This window comes from Rhinatrema bivittatum, chromosome 9 (genome assembly GCF_901001135.1).
Source record: "Rhinatrema bivittatum chromosome 9, aRhiBiv1.1, whole genome shotgun sequence".
Lineage (NCBI taxonomy): Eukaryota > Metazoa > Chordata > Amphibia > Gymnophiona > Rhinatrematidae > Rhinatrema > Rhinatrema bivittatum.
In genome coordinates this window covers 44719488-44740867 of record NC_042623.1, presented here as the reverse complement: position 1 = coordinate 44740867, position 21380 = coordinate 44719488, and the positions used below count along the sequence as shown (strand labels likewise).

The 21380-nt window shown below is 41.9% G+C and overlaps 1 protein-coding gene across 10 annotated transcripts in view; it reads left to right on the top strand.

The window, feature by feature from the left end:
• The window catches only part of SRPK2 (SRSF protein kinase 2), a 424006-nt gene that overhangs the window by 297814 nt on the left and 104812 nt on the right, over positions 1-21380 (top strand). For all 10 annotated transcript variants that reach the window (XM_029615025.1, XM_029615034.1, XM_029615027.1 and 7 more), the window contains one exon: positions 12083-12108. In XM_029615025.1, the coding sequence (XP_029470885.1) occupies positions 12083-12108 (26 nt within the window). The remainder of the gene's footprint in view (positions 1-12082; positions 12109-21380) is intronic.

Genomic DNA, 21380 nt, shown 5'->3' with positions numbered 1-21380 from the left:
TTTTCACAAACAATACTTCAGTGTTGCTTCACTACAAAATGACTCAGCCTCTAGCTTGCTAATCACCCATATGTGAGGACTAGCATCCTGCTTGTCCTGGGATAAAGCAAAATTGCTTACCTTGTAATAGTTGTTATCCTAGGACAGCAGGATGTAGTCCTTACGAAACCCACCCGCCACCATGCGCAGTTGGGTCTGATACGGTTTATTATTTTATTTTTACTGAAGCTTATTGCTACATACAAGACTGAAGGGAGACCCCTGTGGCAGAGAATATCATGGCATGCTGGGCATGCTCAGTGAGCTCAGAGTGCCAGTCAAAATTTCTAGAAACTTTGACAGAAAGTTTTCCGCAATAGGGCTCCATCAATGATGTCACCCATATGTGAGGACTACATCCTGCTGTCCTGGGATGACACCTATTACAAGGTAAGCAATTTTGCTTTACTCTGCTAACCGCAGACAACAATACCAGTGACGACCCTACAGGCAATACCAGCAGTTTCATCCTGCTCCATACAACTCTCCGCAACGGACGGCAACCCCACCGCTGCAAGCGAGAAGGGGCAGAGCGAGACAGCAGAGAACGCCGGCACAGCAGCCTCAACAGACGGACAAACTGGGGCCATCTTTTTAATACCTACGCCATCATCACTGCCACTACACTACCCGGGAAGAATCACCCTTTGCCTTCCACACTGGGAAGCCATAACCACGGATCTATGGGCTCTGGAAATTGTGCGATAGGGATATCAACTTCGTTTCCACACCAAACCCGATCTGCCCCACCTAATTCCAGCTCGGATTCCAAGTCATCAACAACAATTGACACAGGAAATTTCAACCCTACTTCAACAACAGGCGATACAACAGGTCCCTGTCCATGTTCGCCACAAGGGTTTTTATTCATCTTATTTCCTGATTCCCAAGAAAACAGGGGCCAGCATCCAATTCTGAATTTACGGGAGCTGAACAAACATCTAGTCAGGGAGAAATTCAAAATGGTCTCCCTAAGGACAATATTGCCTGTTCTTCAACCCAGGGACTGGATGTGCTCCATAGATCTAAAGGATGCTTAAAGACATATCCCTATCCACCACTCTTCATGGTGATACCTCTCTTTCCAGTTTCAGGAACGACACTTGCAATACAGAGTACTATCTTTCGGCCTGTCGTCAGCCCCCAGAGTCTTCACCAAGTGCATGGCAGTGGTGGTGGCACATCTTCGCCAAAAAGGCATCAAGAGTTTTCCTTACCTAGACAACTGGCTCATAGTAGCGTCTTCACCCCAGACCCTCAAAGAATACCTTCACCATACGTTACACTGCCTTCATTGTTTGGGAATCATGGTAAACCAACAAAAGTCCAATCTGGTACTGACGCAATCTCTGCAATTCATAGGGGCACGTCTGGACACCCTCAGCACCAGAGCCTTTCTCCTGACAGAACGGCGTCTAGAGATGCGAAGGCTGTTTTGCTCCACCCGGTTGCTCAAGTAACCATCGGCGAGACAAATCCTCATACTCTTGGGACACATGGCGGCAGCCATTCATACGGTTCCGAATACGCGACTACACATGCGTCGCCTGCAATGGGGACTCAAATGGCACTGGGAACAGCACTTCCAACCATTAACGACCCGAGTAAAGCTGACTCAATCCATGCTACACGATATAACGTGGTGGCTCAAACCATCAACACTCAGGAAGGGAGCGTTGTTCACGATACCCCCCCCCCCCCCCCCCCACGACACAGTGCTTGCCACCAATGCCTCGCACAAGGGATGGGGAGCACATTTAGACCATCTACAAACGCAAGGCCTCTGCTCTCCAGAGGAGAGCAATCTACAAATCAATCTACTCGAACTCAGAGCAATAAAAAACGCTCTCCAAACCTTCCTTCCGCACTTAAGAGGCCGACGAGTCATGGTATACGCCGACAATCAAGTGGCCATGTACTACATCAACAAGTAAGTAGGGTCCGGTTCATGGTCCCTCTGCAAGGAAGCCCTGCAAATCCTGGATCATGCGTCGCACCATTCAATCCATCTTCAAGCGACGTATCTACCGGGAACTGTCAGCAATCAGGGTGACCGCCTGAGTCGTACATTCCACCCTCACGAGTGGTCACTCAATCAACAGGTTGCAGATACACTGTTCGAACAATGGGGTCAACCATCGATCGACCTCTTTGCAACAGAACTCAATGCGAAGCTCCCTCGCTTTTGCTCTGTCTGGACCAGCAACCATCGAGTGTCCCAAGATGCGCTCCTCCTTCCGTGGCCAGAAACTCTGATGTATGCATTTCCTCCAATACCCCTCATTACCAAAACGTTACAAAAGTGCATAAGGGACGCAGCACAGTTAATTCTGATAGCGCCAGCGTGGCCACGCCAACCGTGGTATGCCCACCTTCTACACCTATCAATAGTGCAACCAATAGCACTACCAGATCACAGGGATCTGTTGACGCAAGAACAAGGAACACTGCTCCATCCCATGCACAAATTACTACATTTGACAGCATGAAGATTGAGCGGCTCCTCTTGACGGAACAGGGAATATCAGTCTCCACATAGACTATACTTCTCGCCTCAAGAAAACGATCCACACGAAGGAATTATTGCTTCAAATGGAAGAGATATTCATCCTGGTGCTCTGCAAAGGGTATACCTCCATTAGACTGTGCACCAGAAGTACTGTTAGACTATCTTCACTAGTTATACACTACGGGACTGGCAACCTCTTCAATCAGAGTACATCTCAGTGCGATAGCGGCCTACCACCGGCCGAATAGAGGACAACCCATCTCTGTCCAGCCCTGTGCCTCCGGTTTCCTAAAGGGCCTGACTCGCCTTCGACCTCCAATTTCCAAACCACCGATACCATGGAATCTGAATGTCGTACTGGAGCAATTAATGGTACCCCCCCCCTTTGAACCAATGGAAGCGGCTCACATTAAATATCTTACATGGAAAGTAGTGTTTCTCATTGCCGTAACATCCGCATGCAGGGTCAGTGAACTATAGGCTCTGGTGCACTACAGCCCATATATGCTATCTACGGAAACACCATCACAAGGTGGTACTTCGCATACATCCTTCTTTCCTTCCGAAAGTAGTCAGCCAGTTCCACTTGAACCAATCAATTGAATTACCCACATTTTTTCCCAAACCTCACCAAAATGATAGAGAGAAATTACTGCACACCTTGGACTGCAAAAGAGCACTAGCGTATTAAAATGACGAACGCATTCCGAGTCCAGAGCCTCTCAACTATTTGTCTTTTTCAACCCGAATGCTCCCGGTCTACCGGTAGCAAAACGGACCATATCTAGCTGGATAACACAGCGCATTCAATTCTGTTACATGAAACAAAACTTATCCTTGCCTTCACAACCCAATGCGCATCAAGTGAGGGCAGTATCGGCCTCCCTGGCCCATCTGCGACAGGTGGTGGCCATAGATATTTGCAAAGCAGCCACCTGGTCATCTGTACATACATTCACATCTCATTACTGTCTAGATCAACAAACAGCTGATGATGCTAAACTCGGACGAGTTATTCTACAATCTATGTCCACCTAAACCTGTACTTGACGATCCACAAACTTAAATCATGCATAATACTTTCCTAAATACCTGTGTGCGTGATTGGGAGAGTAGGACTCCCATGACAGCATGGCTAATTCAGCCCTGCTATCAATGGGAAAAAGCAAGTTTGCTTACCGTAAATGGTGTTTCCGTAGATAGCAGGATGAATTAGCCATGCTGACCCACTCACCTCCCTGGATAGTCATTTTTTCACTTATGTGACTACACTACTAAATCACAGACTGAGGAGAGACTGTTTTTCTGCACGGGAAGGCACGCACAGCCGCACAGAGCAAAGCTCTGTATTCTACTCAGAAGCTCCGCCTCCTGGGCCCTGATGGATAGTTCCCATGACAGCATGGCTAATTGATCCTGCTATCTACGGAAACACCGTTTACGGTAAGCAAACTTGCTTTTCTGTGGCTTATTGCTTGCTTGCTTAAATTACTTAGTTTTTACGTGAATCACATCCACTGGGAGATATTCCATGGTTTTGTCACCCTTTCTGTGAAGAAATATGTCTTTATAGTTCTCAAGAGTCTGTCCTCTTGCACAGCATTACAGAGTAGAACATAGTCTGAATACAGTGGAGCTCAGACATATTTCATGAATGTTTTCATCTCTTTTGAAGACAGAAAAAGGTCATTAGACTTGTATCAAGTGTTCATTATGTAGCAGACTAAATATATGTCATATCCTTAAAAAAGGTATTTGTTACATGCAGGAAGAGAAGCCATCATAGACACTCCATTATCACTTTGCTTCTTATGGAAGCTATTTTGACACTTAACATTTTTTAGTGTTTGCAGAGAAATAGAAAAGTCAGCTGGAATAAACTCTTCTTTTCTACTATTCAGATAAAAAATGCTCAAGATTTTAACAGCCTCTTCTATGAAAAAGCCACTTTTAAAGGGCTAGTACCACTTTCCAACCAGTATTCACAGTTCTAGCCTTTTAATAGACAGTTCAGCTTTTTCTAAATCTTGTATTAGTTTATACAATATGCATAGCGTCTTACTTACCTAATCTAACCTTATATTTTCTTACATTCATAAATTTAGACTCTCGGTTTATCGCACCTCATAAACTGATACTCTCTATACAGTTTCTACATGCATGTAAACACTTATTCACGTATGCATTTCACATCTCTAACAAACGATACACACCCAAGTAAGCTATGATCCCTGTAGACCATCAGAAAATTAGGATACTACTGAACTGCATTAGCTAGAAAATTCATTGATGTACACTACTACTAACACTAAGTAGCATTACTACATGTGGTCATATCTCTGTCATACTGCAGTCTATTCCATTTAGGTTACCAGTTGAAGGAAATCCCAAAGGATTTCTTTTTGGGCTCTTCAAGTACCTGGATGGCCCAAAATAGTTGGTGCTAGTGCCCTTTCATCCTCTGTACCAGGACATACATAAGAAGTTGTAGGAAACCCCACATTCTTTATTCACAGTTAGTAAGAATGAAGACACCTAGTATTGTGCTCAGGTAGCTGAGGTGTTTAACTGACCTCAGTTGCTGCACCAGTTTGCTCATTGCATCTGTTTTAAAAAAAAGAACTAAGTCTAAGACATACCCCTTAGTGCCCTTAGGACATTTGTGTCACACCTTGGATCATTTTGGGAAAAGACACTTTTAGAATGTTATGCTCATTGCCCGCATAGCTTCCAACCAGACCTACACACTCACCCAAAGCTCCTACCAAAGGTACTCTCAGCTTTTTTCATATCAATCAAGCCATCATTTTACCTATGTCTTTTTAAGACCTCATGCGCATAAAGAAAAAAAGACCCTTCATTCCTTAGGCCTCACATTTATTCATCTCTTATGATTGATTTGATTTGGACAGACACTTACTCTTCAGCTTCCTAATAGATATAGTCAGAAATCAAAGCACCTAACTCTGGAATCTGATCAACTGAAAGTTTCATATAATAACTCATATCAAATGGTGCCCTATAAACTCCCTCCTATCTCGCGCCATATATTCCAAATGCAGTACCGCTGTGCCCTGAGGGACATACAACCACAGATGTAGCTGTTGGAAGAGTTGTGGTCTGGGCCCAAACATCCATATCACACAAAGTGTATATCTGTAATGGACAGCTGGCACCCGCTTTTACTGCAGGATTCCTGGCTTTAGGTTTCTCTGCACTCTTTGGCATTTTCTTTTGACTTCTTTTATTTAGAACTTAAAAGTTCTGTTTGAGGAGCTGCCAAGACAGTGGAAATGTATTTTTTAATAAAAACAATGAGATAGTAAAAGAAGACACAAGTCAAAAGATGAAGAAGCCAACATTCAAAAATCCAGAAAATGGATGATTTATCTGGCTGAAGTTAGCTGGTTAAATTATTCAGGATATTCAGTGAGATCAACACTCCCTGAATATCAATGAATAAAACTATATAGCTAACTTTAGCCAGATACATTTAAACCTAATCAGCTATGTTTGAATATAGCCAATTAGGTTAAAGTTATCCGGCTAAAAGTAGCCAAATAACTTTGAGTTTCATATTCAGTCATTATGCAGCTCAGCTAGTTAGCCTATATATTCAGCGGCGCGGTTGCAATGCTGAATATATCCAGCTATTTTAAAGTTAGCTGGATAAGTTTATCTGGATAACTTTAGGACAGATCTATGAGCCAACCAGAGTTAGCCAGATAAGTTATCCAGCTAATTCAACTTCTCCCAGTTACGCCCTCGGAATGCCCCTAACTTATCTGGTCAAATTTTAGCCAGATAAAAAGTTATGTGGTTAGAATTTAGCAGGATAAGCTCACAAATGTTCAGTTAGCTGGATAACATCTGGGTTATCTAGCTAAATGCTTCTGAATATGGACTTTTTAAAGATTATGCAGCTATATTCAAATAGCATAGCCATATAAGCGTCAAGCAAAGTACAGAAGAAAAAACAATTTGGGGCCAGTGAACCTGTACCCCATAGTTCCCTGAAATCTTTCAAAAATGTCATAGGCAGAAAGGCAGAAGAAGCAGGCCATCCCCCTACCCCAGCAGTTGTAATTGTTAAACATGTTACCATTCTCCCCTCTACTCCTCACCCCCATCCCAACCCCAACTCTCCTGCTCCTGCTAGTACCCTCAAAATGGCCTGGGCCACCTTGACAGTAATTCCATTAGCATAAACTAATGATGTTGCTGCGGGAGTGATAATGTTACAGCAATGCCAGTAGCTGTATGCTTGTACCAGTGCCCTGGCAGCCAAGGCCATTTTGGGGTTGCTGGCCTGAATGGAAGGGTTGAGGTTGGCTTGGGGGGGTTGGGAAGGGGTGGTGTTCACCCTTTTTGGTTGTACACGTTATCCATTGTGATTTTATTATGTGATTTAGTGATATATTAGTGATTTACTTTGTGTTGTATGTCATGTTGTATTTTTATAATGTTATGACTTGATATATATACACCAGCGCAAAAAGTCCCCATGGTGCCAACTCAACCTTTTCTACCCAGACCCAGGTTCTTCCAGGGCGTCGTCTATAGCATCATTTTGGAATCCATTCCAAGGCACTTTTGGCACTGTTAATGCAGAGACCCGTAATAATGGTTCCAGTGCCATCCCAAATGATAAGGGGATGTGTGGCATTGATGAGGAAGGCACCGGATCAGACCTCTTCAGTCCAGAAGGGCCTCAGCAGAGTCCCCAGTCGATGACAGCTGTCGGTACAGAGAACCTCAAAGCCTATGGATCTGGATTTCCAGACAGCTTTTGACAAAGTCTTCATGAGAGACTTCTGAGTTAATTAAAAAGTCATGAAATAGGAAACAATATCCTGTTGTCAATTGGGAACTGGTTAGAAAATAGAAAACAGAGAATAGGCCTAAATGGTCAATTTTCTCAATGGAGAAAGGTGAATAGTGGAGTACCTCAAGGATCTGTTATGGGTCCATTGCTTTTTAACATATTTATAAGTAACCTGGAAGGTGGGAACAATAAGTGAGGTGTTCAGATTTGCAGATGACTCAAAATTAATCAAAGTTAAATCACAAAAGGATTGTGAACAATTTCAATATGAGCTTGCAAGACTGGGAGTCTGAGCATGCAAATGCAAAGTGATGCACTTAAGAAAGAGCAGTCTAAATTATAGCTATGCAATACAAGGTTCCACATTAGGACTCACCACGAAGGAAAAGGATCTAGACATCATCATGGATAATATGTTGAAATCATCTGCTCAGTGTACAGTGGCAGCCAAGAAAGCAAAGAGAAAGATTTGGAGAATAAAACAGAGAATATCATGATGCTTCTGTATCGCTCCATAGTGCAACCACATCTTGAGTATTGTGTGCAAATACGCATCACAAAAAAGATATAGCAGAATTAGAAAAGAAGCTGAAGCCCTTAATGGAGTCACTAGACCTGAAACAAGCATGTGTTCATAAGGCAGTGGAGGATGCCAAACACAGTGAGAAACATCTAATCTGCTCAGTCTGGCTACACCAGATCTTTGGCTGTGGCAATTTGGGTGTGAAAATTTGGCTTGGTTGCTGGCCCTTGTACTAGAGACAACTTATTTGGAGACAAAGTTAAGGAAAAGGTGGCTCAAATTAAGGAGCATCAAGACACGATTCAGTCATCATCAGTCAGAGGTGGAGACCAGCATCCTCTTCCCAGATGTCAGTTTTTCCTATTATAGATGGCCATTCCTTCTCTTATCAGTGCCATCAAGCCATTCCTACTCTGAAGCTCCAACAGCTCCCTGCCAAGGGGCGTCAATGGGAAAGAGTCAAGCAAAGATTCCGCAATCAAAACCATTTAAGAAAATGCTGTAAAATTAATTGACTATCTCCATCAGGAGGGGAAAAAGGAATTTAAACACCCTTATGGATTAAATAAAAGTCAGTAAACAAAAATTAAGATATTTTTATTGAATAGTCTTAATACCTTTTGGTAATTAAGATTTTTAAGAACATAAGAATATAAGAACATGCCATACTGGGTCAGACCAAGGGTCCATCAAGCCCAGCATCCTGTTTCCAACAGTGGCCAATCCAGGCCTTAAGAACCTGGCAAGTACCCAAAACCTAAGACTATTCCATGTTACCGTTGCTAGTAATAGCAGTGGCTATTTTCTAAGTCAACTTAATTAATAGGTAATGGACTTCTCCTCCAAGAACTTATCCAATCCTTTTTCAAACACAGCTATACTAACTGCACTAACCACATCCTCTGGCAACAAATTCCAGAGTTTAATTGTGCATTGAGTGAAAAAGAACTTTCTCCGATTAGTTTTAAATGTGCCACATGCTAACTTCATGGAGTGTCCCCTAGTCTTTCTATTATCCGAGAGAGTAAATAACCGATTCACATCTACGCGTTCTAGACCTCTCATGATTTTAAACACCTCTATCATATCCCCCCTCAGCCGTCTCTTCTTCAAGCTGAAAAGTCCTAACCTCTTTAGTCTTTCCTCAAAGAGGAGCTGTTTCATTTCCCTTATCATTTTGGTAGCCCTTTATTGAACTCATATATACAACAACAAATGTATTAAACTCAAACAATAAGAACATTAATAACCATTCAGTAATGCCCCACCTAACCCTACCCCCCCTAGTCAAAAACAGCAAGCGACAAGGATAATGAGAGAGGCAGTCAAGCACAACAATATAGAAAAAATATTCAAAATGGAATAAAGTAAAACAAATGAAGTAAGATAAGACATAATGCAAACAAAGGTGACACTCCCCTCAGATCATATTAAAAAGAATAAATCTTTTTATCCCATGTTGTTCTTTTTTTTTCTACACCTCAAAAGGAGCCCAAACCTCAAATTTACTCAAGTCTTCCTGCATATCGCTGTCAGTTTACTGAAATACTGTACTTTGGGTAGCCTATTCAGGATCCTTTCTATCCATGGAATCTCCTTCAGTTTCCAGTTAAATGCCAACTCACATTGAGCAGCTAAGCAAAATTGTTGACAAAGTTATTGTAGATCAATGGGCAGTTGAAAACCATTAAGGCCCAACAGGGCAATTTTAGGCACTACGGCTACTACCTTTCCCGAGACATGATGAAGCAAGGGAAAAACTATCTCCCAAAAACAAACAAACAAACCTGTGAACTACACTACACATGAAAAAAAAGAGTCCCCTTACTAGTCTTATTGCCATATTCAAAATATTCTTGCTGGTTAAGCTCTAATTGGTGAGCCATCAGATTGGATTGTATATCAAGAATCTCAGTTCACACTTGAGAAATGTGCTTGTTTACAGTGGAAGAAAGGTTACTTGTATGGATATCTTCAAATCTATGCAGTTTTCTAGCTAGGTCCAATTGTTTCTTATTCATTTCTCACTTTATAAAGGTAGTTCTCGCTATTAGCTTGCTGGGATCACGGCTTTGAGGCAGTCCCAAACTATGGAGGGAGAAATATTGTTCAGTGGGGTTAAACCTCAAATATTCCTCAATTTCTTTCTCAGTTGTTGGCTATAGGAATCATCATTCAATAAACTATAATTGAGCCTCCAGTATTGCTGGTCCTTATCCAACTGGTACATGGTCGGACTAAGTAATGCTCCCTGTGTCAGAGTTATGGATTCTGGAGAGTCTTTATACTTTTTTTTGACTAGTTTTCAGAAGCTGACACGCCCTTCCTCTGCTCAAAACAAAATGAGCAAGTTAGAACAAAAGATAGCATTGCCTGAACATATAGATTAAAGTGATAATGTGAAAAGGGAGACTGGGGGAAACAACTGCATCAATGACCTTATGATAAGGATGCTTAAAGGGAAATACAGAAACATCCAGCAATGTAAGACATAAATGGACTTAATAGGTACTTGGGTTCCTTAACTACCAGATGTAATATTGTGCTTCTCTGTCTTCTTATCACTCTGCTAAAACATCAAACCCCTCCCCATGCATCTCAGTAGTTTTGCACTTCCACCTTAATCAGTCAATCATCCTGCTAACATTCTTCCTTAGGCACCTTATACTCATTAGGGCAAAGAAGCTTTCCAAACTTTGGATTACTAAAGAGCTTCCACCTTCTATCTGGACTCAAGCCCATAGAAATTTCACCCAACTTTTTGTTTATTTTGATCCTAATAGACTTGACAATGTAGAGACTGTACAAAATGTACTATTCCCTATTAGGTAGCATATTGCATCGCCTCCTGCTAAATTCAAGTAGGATTGACCTTACAATGGCATATCAAGACCTACCATATTAGAGTCATAGCAGCATCAGTTGGCAATCTAAAGTTAACCTCCCTTGAGATTTGCAAGACTGCTCTGTGGGGTTCAGTTCAGATTGCCCATCCTTTGGTCTTTCAAGCAATAGAACCCAACTTCTTCCTTTTTAGGGCCCATTTTTATGATTTTGGGTTGTCTTCCCAATTGTCAACTTGCTTAAAGATGTTTTTAAAAAGTTCTTTTTGTTTGTTGGTAATTGCCTTGTTTTCCCCTTTTTCTTTTTTTTTTTTTTTTTTAAGGTAACCCTTTAGCTAGAGAATCCCAGTTATGTGACCGATGAACAAGTTTATTATGAGAAAAAGTGATATTGCTTACCTGTAACAGGTGTTCTCTGTAGATAGCAGATCCCCGGTCATATGAATTCAGCCACTTCCCTTTGGAAGCTGTTCTTTCCCTTCTAAAAGCGTGGCTAGTTGGGAACTGAGAGTGGCTGTGGAATTTCCCACATGAGCAGTAAAGTCTTCTAGGGGCCAATTTTAAAAGGTTTTAGGTTCATAACTTTTGGAATTAGGCTCTTAAATTAGCCCTTTTGAAAATGTACTAGGGCTGAGTGCCTAATTTTAGGCTCCAGTTTCAGTATACTCCTAAATTTAGGATCTTAAAAAAGTGAGTGGCTACAGAGGTGGAGTTAGGGCAGGGAAACAAAGTTAAGAGATTAGCATTGATTTTCAGAACTAGGTATCTAACATAGGAAAATAAATAGCAGGCCTAATGTTTAAGCTCCTAAATGTATGGACATTTACTGCTGAAAACTTAGACTCCTATGTTTGGCTGAAAATAGGTGCCTAACTTAGGGTCCTAAATTTAAGAACTCTGCTCTTTTTGAATATTGGCCTTAGTATTTATTTATTTATTTATTTGTTTATTTGTTTAAAGTTTTATATACCGACATTAGTGGGGAACATCATGCCGGTTTACATAATAACTGAGAGCAGGTGGAAGTTACAATAAACAGGAAAGGGGACGGGGAGAGAGCAGGCAAAGGAGGCTGAGGTCTTTACCAGAAAGTTCTGGAAAGTTAATTCTCTCAGTGCCACATGTAGTCACATGACTCACTGCTATGACTGCTGAACCCTGCTCTCTTCAGAGAGAACACCAGTTCCAGGTAAGCAACTTCACTATGTTCTCTGAAGTCTGTGCTGGGAATTTTTCTGAATTATCCCCAAACTAAACAGTTATAGAAAAGTATAATTTACTGATTTGTTTTTTAAACTTACTAAATTCCATTTGTTTCACTTTGCTTTAATTTTTTTTTCCAGTGAGTACAGCTCCACAACAAAAACCGGTGAGTACATTCCTAGTACTTGTTAACATTTATTTTTATCTTATTGTATAAATGGGTGAAGTTTCAAAAGCATTTGCGCACATAAAATACGCTTTTACATGCGTACATTTTTCTTTAAATTACCCTGGGGTTTGTATGTGTAAAAGTATGCAATGAAGTGATTTTGCGCATACTTTTTAAGTATACTGCAAAGAAACATTCCCGGGGGCAGAGCTGGGGCTGGGAACTCATTTATACATGTACTTTCAACGTTTGAATGTCTGCTTGTAAATCTTCACATGAACATTTACACCTCCCTAGCAAGCATAAATATGTGTGCCTATACCACACAAAGGTGCATGCATTCTCACTAATTTTCAAAGCAAACTTATGTATATAAGTCCTCTTTGAAAATTAGGGCTGTTATAAAATTGGACTCTATATGTTTTTATTAAATATATTATTGTGTTTTAAAATGTAAAGAATTTTAAGCTGACAGTTAAACTAAAATGTTTAGATGTGACTGTACTGTTTGTTTTTTATAGTGTATTTGGTTTCCTTCATTAATGAGAAATCAAAAACTAAAGTTTTGTCCTAACCTTCATATTTGGGTAATTACAAACTCTGGACTAGACTGCACCTAACCATACCCACCCCTAAATGGAACATTGAAGGAGAAATAGTAACAATATTGCATTGCATTACATTACGCTACTTAGCATGTGTTAATAGTATCTTCATAGTCCAAATGTTTGTAAAAAGATGATTTCTTAGCAATTAGGTGGCTTATGCACCTCAACCAGCAGATAAAGACAGAGAAAAGCTGACATGATGGTATATATACCCCTGCACCGACATCAGCCTGCCAGTATTCTCCATCTCCAGCAGATGGTGGATGTGCATCTCCCTCTGGGGATGGTGTTAAAAGGTTTTTGTAGAAGGAGAAAAGAAGAAAGCCCCTCTCTCATGTGGTGATACATTAAGGTCCCTCCCTCAGTCGAGTTTTCCTGAGCTGGTATCTTCGGATCCCTCCCTTAGATGAGTGCCTTGGTCCAGTAGCTGGTGTCAGCCAATGTGAACTTAGCTGTAAAAAAAAAAAAAAAAAAGCTGAAAGGCAAGCGGAGACTGACGCCGTACTCAGCCAGGTCGGGCTGAGCTCAGGTAAAAAAAAAAAAAAAAAGAGAAGTAGTATAGGGGAGTTGATTTTAGGGATTCCTCTCCCCTCCGGTCTCCGTGTTCAGTGTGCCAATCCGATGTCCATTCCTGCCTCCGAGCAAGCTTGGGGACTCAGGCAGCTTGGTGAATCGATCAGTCTTCTAGGCTAGACCCCTCTGTTAGGCTTGGATTCTTCACCGTGTGGTGAAGACATATTGAAGAGGGTGCATAAGGCTGCCCTCTTCAGTACGTCTGTTCAAGCTTATGCACCCGGCTGTGCATCTGGTTATGCACCTAGCTGAGCACTCAGTTGGGCGCCTAGGTGGGGACACATTGGTGCGCTTAAGGGTACCTAGGTGGACTCTCAAGTTATATATGAACAGTGAGCACTCAGGTGGGCACTCAGTTGTGTTTCTACCTGACTAGTGTATTAGATGCCAAATTTTAAGTGCCTAAATTTTTTTCAGCACCTATTATGAGCACAGCTGGGTGCACAGTTCTCATGCACCTGTTGGAGCGTACTGAAAACTCTATGGCGCCAATAGCAAAGAAGCCTAAGTACCTTAACCTTTGTGCTGCTTGCCATCTTTGGACATCTCAGCCTGGCATTCCCTCTAACTTGTTTGAGCACTATTTGGGGGCTCAGGAAGAATTGTCTCCATCTCATTTTGCTAAGCCCAGTCCTTTCCAGCGTGATGCGGGAATGGAAAAGGAGCTGCCAGAGGTTTTGCCTGTAATTGCGGCTCCCCTAACTGGTTCATCAGCAGGCTATGGTAGTTTGGTGGGCACAGGACCAACACCCCTTGATTTTGGCATGGACCTTCTGCCTTTTCTTGGCTGGAATTTTTCAAGGGCTGCAGTTCTTTCTTCAGACACAGTTGTCAGCCCGGCCAATCTTAACAGATCAGGATCACAGGCTGCAGTTTCCCACGTACCTGGTGCTGTGGGTAAGCATCGAGTACATCTAGACCTGCTGCAGGTTACGCTGATAGCGACCTAGATGGCACGGATGATGAAACTGATCCTTCATAGAGATGTTACCGGCTCTGAATTGCAAGACACTGAAGATAACTGGGTGTGCTGGGGGCTGATTCCATTTCTGAGCAAAGAAAGATCCCATTTTGATTTCTTAGTGTAAAACCTCATGTTTCTTTCCTATTATGGAGGCTATTCAAGAATTGATTGATCTTGAATGGGACACCCTGGAAGCTAATTTTAAAGGGGAACGAGCCTTGGAAGGGCTGTACCCCTAAATCCAGCTGTGAGAGAGGAATTGCACTTACGAAAGTGGATGCGCTTGTGTGTGCCATCACCAAGCGGATGACTGTCCCAGCAGGTCATCCTTAAGCAGGCCTTGAAGCAATGGCAATGAATTTGCAGAAAGCTTCTTGCTCCCTAGTGGTGCACTCTTATTTATCTCTCTCTCAAGAAGTCCATGACTCTAGTGTGAATTCCAGGACAGTAATGGAACCAACAGCTGCCTTTTTGGCAGATGCGGGCTGTGATCTGGTCTGCACTTTGTCCAGAGGGGTAGCTTCGCTAATAGTGGCCAGATGTCAGCTATGGCTCAGGAATTGGTTGTCTGATACAATCTCAAAGTCTAATCTTACAAGATTGCCCTTTATAGGATCACTCTTGTTTCAAGTGAACTGAAAAAAAAAATGGCCAATAAGTGGGTGAGTCCCAGGTTCCTTGATTACCAGAGGATAAGAAGCAGTTGCCGTGCTCCTTCAGCACAAGAGGTCATGCTAGGGGTTTCAGACGCTTTCGACTTTACAGAGGAGCAGCTTCTCAGAGGACTTGACCTTGGGTAGGTCTCAGTCTTTCATCCTGGGCAGCCCAGAAGGGGTGCAGGCTCAGGTAGTGGTGCCCCCCCCAAGCCTTTCAAGGAAGGTGTGCCGACCCACCCCCAGGAACAGGAGATAGTGGGTCACCTGTCTATTTTTTATCAGAGGTAGGTCGATTTCACATCAGACCAGTGAGTTCTGCAGGTGATAAGAGATGGCTACACTCTGAAGTTTCTCAGTGTCCTTTGGGATTTTTTAATGGTGTCTCCCTGCAACTCTCCGCAGAAGAAACAAGCAGTGGAGTGTACGCTGACAAGTCTTCTCGGCCTGCGAACTGCAGTTCCAGTGTCCATGTTTCAAGAAAATATAGGCTGGTATTCCATTTATTTCATTGTGCCAAAGAATGAGGGCTCCTTTCGCCCCATCCTAGATCTCAAGGGAGTCAACCATCATTTCTAGGTGACTCCTTTTCGCATGGAAGCTCACTGATAATGGCAGTACAGTCAGGGGAGTTTCTGACATCTCTGGATTTGTCAGAGGCGTACCTTCATATTCCCATCCATCAGGAGCATCAATGGTTTGTGCGTTTCACTGTTTTGGGGCAACATTATCAGTTTCGAGCACTGCATTGGCCTCTACGACCAGATTCTTTTCAAAAGTTATGGTAGTGGTTGCGGCAGTGTGGAGAAAGGATGGATTTCTGGTTCACCCATTCTTAGACAACTGGCTGATTTGGGTCAAGAGTCTGGAAGAGAGCTTTCAGGTCTCATGCAAGGCTCCTCCTTGCTACAGGAACTAAGTTGGGTATTGAACTTGGCCAAAACTAATCTACAGCCATCCAAGACACTGGAGTATTTCGATGTTTGGTTTAACATGAAGCAGGACAGGGTGCTCCTGCTGGAGGACCAGATTTTTATTTTTTTTATTTTATTTTTATTGTAATTTCAACATTTAAACAGATTTTGGATAATAAAATACATCAATTCTTATCCATGAAATCATCAAACAGCATTACGTAATGACATATTATCCATCTTTTATAAGAAATCAATATAAGAATAAAGAACAAATGGGTTTCAAGCTATTAGAATAGGAGCATTTACCCTTAAAGAAATTTAAAAAAAACATTATTTGCTGCTTAACTCATCCCACTAAATATATATTTATCCCTTATTGCACAGTTTCTCAGGAGTGTGTGTCCAAATATGCACGCAGTTGTTCAGGTTGCGTAAAAACATATCTATTATCTGAATGTTTTATTTAAACATCTACAAGGGTATCGTAAATAAAATTGTGCACCTCTTGATAGAACTTCCGATCGCATTATTAGAAACTTTTTTCGTCTTAACTGAGTAGCACGAGCTACATCTGGGAAAATCCTTATCGATTGCCCATAGAAATCGTTCTTTTGATGTTTAAAATGCAGTCTCAACACTGCATCTCTATCTATTTGGGATACAAACTGAACTACCAGTGTTGCGGTCGTGTTAATCTTTGATTCATAGGATTTTTCCAAAAAGTCAGTCAGATTCAAATTCTCTAGTACTTCTCCATTTTTTCCCTCTGATGTTTGTTGTAAATAATAAATCTTATTCAATTTAGGTAAAGTAAATTCTGTATATTTCAGAATATTCTTCAGGTAACTATTAAATAAATCTAAGGGTGTTATCAAATGAATTTTTGGAAAGTTCAATAATCTAAGATGTAATTTCTTCATCTGGTTTTCCAATAGTTCAATCTTTCCTTCGTGTTCTTCTGCTGGTTTAATTAAATTTGACTGAATTTTTTTAACTTCCCCCAATTGCACATCAATTTTATTTACATTTTTTTCCAAAGAATCTACTTTCTCTTGTATCTGAGTATTTGTTTTTAAAGCCTCTTGAACTGTACTAGCTAATTTATTAATTAATTTTTGTATGTTAATCATCATAGATCCTAACTCCTCCATTGAAAATTTTTTAGGAATAATAATAGAAACATTCTCAATATCATTTAAACATAATTGTACATCACAATCTCTAGACTCTTGCAATATCCCTCCAATCCTATCTGCATTCAATAAAGTATCTTTAGGTTCCCTGGGACTAAGTTCTTCCATGTCCTCCGAGATCTTAGTCGAATTCACGACATCTCTCTGGGAAACCAAAGAATCTTGTAAAGAAATATTCAGGTCTACATCAGATTTTGCAGATGGGGGGGATGGTTTTTCTGGGGCACCCGGGGTCAAAGATGTTTCAAATGCCACGTTGTCCAACTCCTGCTCCTGAGTAGGACTACAAGCGGCCCTTCCTAGTGTGTGGGTGGGAGTGACCTGAAAGCAATCTGTAATAGTTGGCTGAAGCAAATTACTAACTGCTGATGTCATATGCGATTCCCTCAACTTTGCTTTCCTCTTGGTGTGAGGCATAGCAGATAGCAGAATCACAGTCAGTTTTCCAAAGGATATGTATTCTAAGTGAAGTATCAGGCTTGATTTGGGGTAGTAACCACTGTAACAAGCAAGCTATACCAATGCTTATTTGTTTTACCCAGACTATGTAATTCAGTCCTTGTTGGTAGATGTCTGTAAAATATCTTTTCTTCATTCCCCCTGCTGTTGAAGCAGAGAGCTATGCTGGATATGCATTGAAAGTGAAGTATCAGGCATTTTTGGTTTGGGGTAGTAACCGCCATAACAAGCAAACTACTCCCCTGCTTTTATGTGGATGCAAATCCTTTTTTTCCACATTTCCTCTTGCCGTTGAAGCATAGAGCAATGTTGGTGTCGCATTAACCGTGTGTATGTTTATTGAATAAGGATATTCATCTCCAGGTAGTAGCCGTCATTCCCGCAAGCCAACCCCATGCCTCTTCTCTTCATTCACATCCTCTAGACTTTATTGATCCACAGTATTTATCCCATGCCCCTTTGAAATCCTTCACAGTTTTGGTCTTCACCACTTCCTCCGGAAGGGCGTTCCAGGCATCCACCACCCTCTCCGTGAAGAAATACTTCCTGACATTGGTTCTGAGTCTTCCTCCCTGGAGTTTTAAATCGTGACCCCTGGTTCTGATTTTTTTTGCAATGGAAAAGGTTTGTCGTTGTCTTTGGATCATTAAAACCTTTCAAGTATCCAGTCTGTATCATATCCTCCTTTCCTCCAGGGTGGACATATTTAGATTCTTCAATCTCTCCTTATAAGTCATTTGATGAAGACCCTCCACCTTTTTGGTTGCCCTTCTCTGGACCGCCTCCATCCTGTCTCTGTCCCTTCGGAGATACGGTCTCCAGAACTGAACACAGTACTCCAGGTGAGGCCTCACCAAGGACCTGTACAAGGGGATAATCACTTCCCTTTTCTTACTTGATATTCCTCTCTCTATGCAGCCCAACATTCTTCTGGCTTTAGCTATCGCCTTGTCACATTGTTTCGCCGACTTCAGATCATTAGACACTATCACCCCAAAGTCTCTCTTGTGCCCCGTGCACATCAGCCCTTCTCCCCCCATCGAATACAGTTCATTCGGATTTCCACACCCCATATGCATGACTCTGCACTTCTTGGCATTGAATCTCAGCTGCCATATCTTCGACCACTCTTCCAGTTTCCTTAAATCCTGTCTCATTCTCTCTACTCCTTCTGGCGTGTCCACTCTGTTGCAGATCTTAGTGTCATCCGCAAAAAGACAAACCTTACCTTCTATCCCGTCTGCAATGTTGCTCACAAAGATATTGAACAGGACCGGTCCCAACACCGACCCTTACGGCACTCCGCTCAACACCGCTCTCTCTTCAGAGTAAGTTCCATTTACCATCACACATTGTCTTCTGTCCGTCAACCAGTTTGCAATCCAGGTCACCACCTTGACACTCACTCCTAAGCTTCTAATTTTATTCACCAGTCTCCTGTGCGGAACTGTATCAAAAGCTTTGCTGAAGTCCAAGTAGATGACATTGAGTGCTCTTCCTTGATTCAATTCCTTGGTTACCCAGTCAAAAAAGTCTGCCAGATTTGTCTGACAGGATCTTCCCCTGATGAATCCATGCTGCCTCTGGTCCAGCAATTCTTCAGACTGTAGATAGTTCACTATTCCTTCTTTTAACAGCGACTCCATTACTTTTCCCACCACCAAGGTGAGGCTAACCGGTCTGTAGTTACCAGCCTCTTCTCTGTTTTCACTCTTGTAAAGCGGGATTACCACCACTCTTCTCCAATCACTCGGCACCACTCCCGTTTCTAGGGATCTATTGAACAGGTCACACAGTGGACCCGCCAGCACATCTCTGAGCTACCTCAGTATCCTGGGATGAACCTCATCAGGCCCCATGGCTTTGTCCACTTTCAGTTTCCCCAGCTCTTCCCATATATTTTCTGCTGTAACTCACATCTACTCCATTCCCCTCTATTTTCTTGTTAACTAGTGACGGTCCTTCTCCAGGGTCTTCTTTAGTGAACACAGAACTGACGTATTTGTTTAATATTTCTGCCATTTCTTTGTCTCTCTCTCCACACATTGATCCTTTTCACCTTTCAATTTCACTATACCACTTTGAACTTTTCTCCTTTCACTGATGTATCTGAAAAATGTTTTGTCACCTCTACCTCTTTGGCAATCCTTTCTTCCGCTTGACTTTTTGCCGTCTTGATTACTTTCTTTGTCTCCCTCGGTTCTACCAGATATTCTTCTTTGTGCTCCTCCCTTTGGGATCCTTTATAATTCTTGAACGCTGTTCTTTTAGCCTTTAGTTTGTCAGCCACCTCCTTGGAGAGCCAGATAGGTTTCATTTTTCTTTTGCTTTTCTAACATATAGATTAGTTGCCTTGGTAATTGCTCCTTTTAGTTTGGTCCACTGTTATTCCACATCTCTCTCATTCTCCCAGCCTACTAGTTCTTCCTCCAGGTACTTCCCCATTTCATCAAAGTCTGTGTTTTTGAACTGTAAAACTTGGGTCCATGTGCTTCTTTTCCGTATCCTTTTTGTGATATTAAACCATAGTGTTTGATGATCACTGGTGCTGAGGTGGGCGCCCACCTGGACATCAGAGACATTATCTTCATTAGTGAGCACTAAATCGAGTATAGCTCCCTCTCGTGTGGGTTCCATTACCATTTGTTTGAACTCAGCTCCTTGCAGAGCATCCACTATTTCTCTACTATTGTTAGATTCTGCAGATGGGATTCTCCAGTCTACATCCAGCAAATTAAAGTCTCCAACAATCACCACTTCTCCCTTCTTTCCCATCTTTTGGATGTCTTCAACCAGATCTCTGTCAAGCTCTTCCTTTTGGTTTGGAGGCCTGTAAACCACTCCATTAAAAATGGATGTCCCATCTTTGTTTAGGTTGACCCATAGTGCTTCTTCATTGCCCTATCTTCCTTGCAGCTCAGATGCTTGGATATTGTTTCTGATATAAAGAGCCACTCCTCCCCCTTTCCTATCCTCTCTGTCCTTCCTTAACAAGTTATACCCTGGTATTGCCGTATCCCAATCATGAGATTCCGTTAACCATGTCTCTGTGACAGCAACAATGTCCAAGTCCGTCTCCACCATTAGGGCTTGCAGGTCTGGGATTTTATTGCCCAAACTACGAGCATTTGTCCTTATAGCTTTCCAGCTTTCCTCATTCAGGTTACTGCTATTCCTGGACTCCTTTTGTGACTTTACTTGAGTTTTGTTATCCACTTCTCCCTTTCCCTTTGCATTTGTGCAAGGGAAAAGATTAGTGCCTTTGATGACAGATTCATCCAGCACAATGAGCTTTTTCCTTTGGTTACTGATCTGGAATTCCTGTATGCATTGGGTTTCTTCTTTCTTTTCAGATAACACTTCAATCTTTTTCTCAAGAACTTCTTCAGTATTTAATAGAGAGAAGGCTTTTTGTACTTGTTGCACTTGATACAGTTTGTGTCTCTGCTTCAGAGGTTCAATTCTACCAGAGCCCTCTGTAATCTTGTTTATTGAGTTTATTGAGTTCCTTAATGCCCTGTGTGATTGGGGGGGGTGGGGGGGGTAGACTTGTGGGTTGCACAGTTGTCAAGAACGGGTGCCTGTGGGTCACAGGTCTTATCCTGCCTGAGCCCACTGTAAATCTCTTTATCCTTGACTTTTGGTTTTTCTGTGGTAATGGGGAATTAATTCCTGAATATTGTAAAGAGGATGAGCCTTTCTTCATCGAAGCTAATTGAGCTTTAACTTCAGCCAACTCCTTTGTCAAGGAAGAGAGTTCTGAACAAATGGGGCAAGCCCTAAGTTTCCAGATGATTTCCCTCAGAATAAAGGCTCCACAATAGTTACATTGGATAGTCCTCATTTTGGTAATTTGATGGTTAAAACCTAAGGAAATACCAATTTACTAATTTATCTTGTTG